Source organism: Ascaphus truei, chromosome 11 (genome assembly GCF_040206685.1).
Source record: "Ascaphus truei isolate aAscTru1 chromosome 11, aAscTru1.hap1, whole genome shotgun sequence".
NCBI classification, from domain to species: domain Eukaryota; kingdom Metazoa; phylum Chordata; class Amphibia; order Anura; family Ascaphidae; genus Ascaphus; species Ascaphus truei.
Window position 1 is genome coordinate 37690511 of NC_134493.1, and position 6117 is coordinate 37696627.

The 6117-nt window shown below is 48.7% G+C and overlaps 1 protein-coding gene across 4 annotated transcripts in view; it reads right to left on the reverse strand.

Moving 5' to 3' along the window:
• The window catches only part of GRID2IP (Grid2 interacting protein), a 79873-nt gene that overhangs the window by 46061 nt on the left and 27695 nt on the right, over positions 1 to 6117 (reverse strand). For all 4 annotated transcript variants that reach the window (XM_075565678.1, XM_075565677.1, XM_075565679.1 and 1 more), the window contains 2 exons: positions 902 to 1153; positions 271 to 356 (listed from right to left, as the gene is read on the reverse strand). In XM_075565678.1, coding sequence (XP_075421793.1) covers positions 271 to 356; positions 902 to 1153 — 338 coding nt within the window. The remainder of the gene's footprint in view (positions 1 to 270; positions 357 to 901; positions 1154 to 6117) is intronic.

Genomic DNA, 6117 nt, shown 5'->3' on the forward strand with positions numbered 1-6117 from the left:
AGTTGGCCACCGCTGGCCTATAAGATGCACAGCGATCTCTCACTTTGTTCTTTTTCCACACTAGGATGTTCAGCTGCCTCTCTGTACACTATCATTGAATCTATAAAGAACGCTGATGTTGGTCTCCTAAAAGGTACCACAACCTACAAAAACTCCACAACTCTGCAGGACCAATACAGCTACTATAACGTTGAACTAATTTTCACAGTGTAGAAGGCACATGTATATCTAAATATGGTAGTTGGTCCAGGTTCAGGAGGCATATCTTACCTGAGAGAACAGATTCAATCCACACAGGAGCGTTACCCCGTAAGGTGAAGCCAAAACTGCTGCTGCCCTTACACACCCGCACTGTCCTGCAGGGGAACATGGACTGTCACAGATGGAGAAGCCAAGAGGGGTCAAGAGAGAGAGAGGGGGAGTAGCTATCTAATGAGAGGGAAATTAGGCCATGAGATCAGAAGAGGTTGAGGCCAGGAAAGTAGACAGTGAGGGGTAGGTCCTGACTAAAAGAGGAACGACAAAGATGGTTTGATGAGAGGGAGGTGTGAGAGGAGTGCTGGAGAAAAGGCATGTCTTGTGAGAGGGTGAAAGAGGAGATGAGAGAGGAGGAGACTATTTGAGGGGAGCCGCTGAAGCCATGAGATATGAGAGAGGACTTGAAGGAAGAAACGGAAGTCATGAGAGCGGAGAGTTGGAGAGTCCCCAAGAGGAGAAGTGTAGGGAGAAGAGAGAAAAGAGAACAGAAGAGGGTAGAAGGAAACCAAGAGACGAAAAAAGGAGTGGAGGCCAAAATACAAGAGAGATGAGAGGCTGAGACTCCATAGGAGTGTAGGAGAAAGAGACTAAGAGGAGGAGGCCATGGAAGAAGAAGGAAGCAGAGAAACATTTCTGCACCCACCTGTGTGGCTTCCCCGTGCCCACATTGCCTGCGATCAGAGAATTGCTCTTCCTCAGCCCCCGGCCTACTTCCTCCTGGCAGCGTGGCATTGGGGCAGCCCGCGTGGACACCAGCAGCCTCTCGTGGTGGTCCTCGCTGCGGCTCCTCCGCAGGCGGTTGCTACGCTCACTCCTGGAGCGGCACATCTTACTAATGAGGCTCTGCGACACCACATGGTCAAACCGCTGCCGGTGCTTCTTGGGAATAAATATCCTGCCAGAATATTGATTCAGACACATATATCATCAGCATAGAAGCGCTGCTCTACTGCCCGATTGCTGCTCATTTGATAACCTGTAATATTTTATCATTTGAAATGCATATAAAAAGGTCATAGAATTCAATTAAATTAAAAAAAAAAATATATATATATGTGTGTATATATATTTCCATGGGAACAACTAGGGGGGAGCACCACCCCAAAATTACAATGTTGCTTTCATGAAAGATATACTATAAATAGATGTTGTGACACTGACCAATCAGAACGCCCCACTCAGCACAGCCCGCGTTGGTCCGGATCTCGCGGCTATTAACCAGACATTATTTTCCCTGAGGTTAATAAATATCCACAAAGCTTATTATGTGCAAAAATAACGGCCGTTATATCTCATCAAAATAGGCGCAACTGCATGTTAAGTTAGCCCTGCCTCGCCTTGGCTTCAAATAACGACATGCGTTAAGTATCTCTTATCTAAAGGTGGCGTTACTCCCGGGTAGAACCTAAGAGAGAGGGAAAGAGGAGGAGGGGAGAGGGAGAGGTGGGGAGAGGGAGAAGGGGAAAGGAGAGGAAAGGAAGAGAGGAGGGGGAGAGGAGGGGGGAGAGGAGGGGGAGAGGAGGGGGGAGAGGAGGGGGAGAGGAGGGGGGAGAGGAGGGGGGAGAGGAGGGGGAGAGGGGGGGGAGAGGGAGGGAGAGGGGGAGGGGTGGGGGGAGGGGGGGGGAGGGGTGGGAGAGGGGGGGGGAGGGGGGGGAGGTCGGGGGAGGGGGGGGAGGGGAGGGAGGGGGGGAGAGGGGGGAGGGAGGGGGAGAGGGGGGGGAGGGGGGGAGAGGGAGGGGGAGGGGGGGAGAGAGGGGGGGGGAGAATGGGGGTGAGGGGGGAGAATGGGGGTGAGGGGGGAGGAGAGGGAGGGAGAGACTGTTCTCTCTCCCTCCTCCAAGCCATATATTGGGTCTGAAAATGGCATCTTGTTAAATCCCTGCATCAACTTTAACAGAGCTCTGTGGATAAGCATGGATGTACAGAACACCTCTTTTGCATATGATTAGCACTAACAGCCAAAAACAGCACGTAACACTGCGCTGGTGAACTTTGAAGATGCCCGTTAGAACAAGTCAATAACAGAACATTGTGGATCGGCCTCTTTCCTGAACACAAAGACGGACCGTTCAGCGACACAGAGTAATCAGGTTGGCTCAGGCAGGTGCGTAGGAAACATTTTAGGGGCCTGCACGTTCAGCTGCAAACACAACTCTTCCAGCGCTTCCATTCACTTTAAACTGAAGGCCTGTTCCCTGATGGACGTACAGGCCCCTAACTGGGCGTCTCACTCGTGGAATTCCTGGAATCTTTTGTATTCGGTGATAGAAATGCAGCGAAGAACGCAGGGGCAGGTAGGATTCCTCTGCAGCTACTGGACCTCAAGCTGAGACATGCGCCACTGCAGTTGAATAGGGGCAGTAATATGTTACCAATGTGTTACCAACTTCACAGGGCGATGTATGTCTTTTTTTCTCCCTCCCTTCCCGCTTCCTGTCTCAATCCCAAGCGGAACTACATGTTTTTTTTAAATAACAAAATACCCTTGGTTTTTAAATAAAAAAAGTGTGCAGCAAATAAAAATCCCATATTCACATCTCAGACAGGTCTGCAACCCTCCCTTCCCCATTACCTCTTAGCATACAGTGCTTCCACTGCAGCCAGGGATTCTGGGTAATGACATGCAAATGAGCACAGTGTGTCACTCTTTGATTCTTGTAAATTTTAACATGGACCCCTATAAGCGTATGCCTGCCGCATTACACAGCTTTTCAGCACAGCCTGGGTTAAGGAAGTGCAAAGCCAGTAACCCTACTCACAGATAGCTCATCCGACCTTTTGTATCTCATCAGTGTAAGGTTGGTTGCTGGCTATGCAACATGAAGCTGGTAGTGAGTATAAGCAGATACAAAACCAATTTCAAATAAAAACATACACCCTATCCCAGGGGTCGGTAACCTGTGGCTCTTCCCGCTCCTACTTGTGGCTCTCTGCAGATTGCCGACCCCCAGCTTCTGCCGCTTTCCCTCACTATCCTTGCGGTGGCTGCAGGGGGCCCAGCCGGTGCTGGTCGGGCCTCTTGTTGCCGCCGGGCCCGGCACCCTCCCCAGCTGCTGGCCCAACTCACCCCTGTACTGTCCCACACTGATCTCTCATGCCGGTGCACTCGCAACTTCCGGCGTGAGACAACTTCACAGAGCCCGGCGTGCGACACTACAGGAGAGAAGCAGGTAAGCAGCTGGGGAGATGTCGGGCCCGGTGGCAACAAGAGGCCTGACCAGCACCGGCCGGGTCCCACCCGCAGCCACAGCAAGGATAGTGAGGGAGAGAGGCAGCAGCTGGGGGTCAGCAACCTGCAGAGCCGCCCCCCCCCCCCCCCCCCCCCCCTGGCAGCCACCAGCAGTACTGTGAGGGAGGCCCAATGTGGGTGTGTATGTATATATAATATGTGTGTGGAGGGGGGGGGGGGTCGTGTAGGTGTTTTTTGGGGACGGTAGTGTATGTATGTATTGTGTATTTGTAAATGACACTGTTTTGCGCAGAAAAACAATGAAAAAATACTAAATAAAGGGAGTTATCATTGTGAGATGCATTTTACTCCCCCACATATTTTGTCGTATGTTAATGCTTATACAGTATATACCTATTAGTGTGTATAGTACAGTATATGTATGTGTGTGGGGGGTGTAATATTCATGCATGTGTTGTATGTTAATGCTTATACAGTATATACCCATTAGTGTGTATAGTACAGTATATGTGTGGGGGGGGGGGGGGGAAGGGGTGTAATATTCAGCATGTGTTGCGGCTTTTTTTTATTTTATAAAATGGCTCTTCTTTGAGAGGCTGCAGGCCCCAGTCCTAGTCCCATCCCATCTCTGATCACTGTGTGTTCTTCCTCTCTCTGCTTCACTCTCTTCCTCCTTCCCAAGTTCGTTAGTACTCCCTTATTCTTTCAGCGTCTCTCTCCTTCTACACAACCCTTCCTTTCTCTCTCCTCTGACATTTCCCCAGGGAGATGAAGAAACTCTCAGAAGATTTTAGTGCAATAGGATTCATTGCATAATTATCCCAGCACGGGGATAAAGTCATCCCGTATGTACACACCCCATCCCTCTGTAAGAGCTGTATCTCCAGCTGCCTGTATGTTCCACTGTGGTATTTTCAGATCAAAGGATAAAACTTGTCTCCCTCTGACATTGCAGAGTTCAAATAAAGTACCAAGCTCAGGGTGTGTGTGCTGGGGCTTTGATAAGCTGTCAGTTTAAAAGAACCTCAAATCTGCTTACAAAATAAAATAAAAAAACACTTCAATCTGCTGGTTTTATTTTTTTATATATTTAGTCATTTCCATGCAATATTAATCTCCCACGTTACACACAAACAGCCTCCCAATCATATGTCTAACCCAATGCATACACAGCATCCTATTACTCACTAAACACCCAGTGCACTAATTAACCAATAATAATTTCAGATGCACTCCCAATAAATGTCGGTGTCAATCACATGTTCTGTTGCCCACGCACATACAGTACCCTCTACGAACCCCATATTCTCCACTGCACATGCTAAGGACATTTACTAATAACACAGCATCCTACATTAAACTCATACCCAACACTGCACACAATGACAGAGCTGGGTCATCAGTGCAGAGTAGGAGGTGTTGCTGTGAAGAAGAATAGTGCAGGAGCAGTGCTGTGCAGGGAAGGTCAGCACAGTAATACAAGGGGGTGTAGGATTGAGGTGCTGTAGCGGTGCGGTGGGCACAGGGTGGGCTGTAGCAGTTCTATGGGAACGGGGTGCTGTAGCAGTGGGCACAGGGGGTTCTGTAGCAATACTGTGGGAACGGGGTGCTGTAGCAGTGGGCACAGGGGGTTCTGTAGCAATACTGTGGGAACGGGGTGCTGTAGCAGTGCAATGGGTACAGGGGGTTCTGTAGCAGAGCTGTGGAAATCGGGGGGGGGGGGCTGTATCAGAGCTGGGGGCACAGGAGGGGCTGTAGCAGAGCTGGGGGCACAGGGGGTGCTGTAGAGCAGGAGTGAAGAGAAGTCAAAGAGATTAATGTTTCCACATGACCCTACTCCATCCCATGCCACAAGTTATCCCACTTTTAGCTGTGATTGGTAAGGAAGCCACTGAAAACCTTCATTAAAACCTGTTAGGCAACTGGGGTTACTGGGTCTCACAGACTCATATCTGTCAACTCTCCCTACATGTCATGCTGTCCAAACACTAATTACATGTCCCTGTGTATGCAACAGGAAAGAGACAGGTGGGAACAGAGACAGAGATAATGTGCAGTCACAAGAGACAGAGGGCTACAGGCAAAATCACAAGGCAGAAAAGAAATGCAGTGCTGGATTTCATGCTATCTAAAAAAGAGACTTGTGAGGTTTTCAATGCTCGGACACAACTACATCTGAAACTCTCATGCAGGTATACTGAAAGGTATCACAACTTTCAACAAACCTACTCTCCTTCAGGACCAAATACAGTAAGTAGAGAGGGAGCAGCTCAGCGAGTAAAGACCCTGACAATGACACGGAGTTTGAATCAGAGGAGCCTGGATCAATTCTCGGTGTCAGCTCTTTGTAACCTTGGGCAAATCAGTTTATCTCCCTGTGCCTTAGGCACCAAAAAACACAGATTGTAAACTCCTCTGGGCAGAGATTGTGTCTGTAAAAATCCTATGTACTGCGCACTGTACTATAATTGTGACACTCTTTGCGTTACATATAAAATAAAGTTGTTATTATTACTACAGAACTTCCCTTCTTTCTTGAGGAAATTCTAAAATAAATGGAGTTGAAATGTTTCTGATATTGCCAAGCTGTTCTTGGATTGCTAGCCTCCTGTGCGTTTGCAAACGTAAATCCCCAATGCTATTTTAATTTGCATCACAGGTGAAAATTT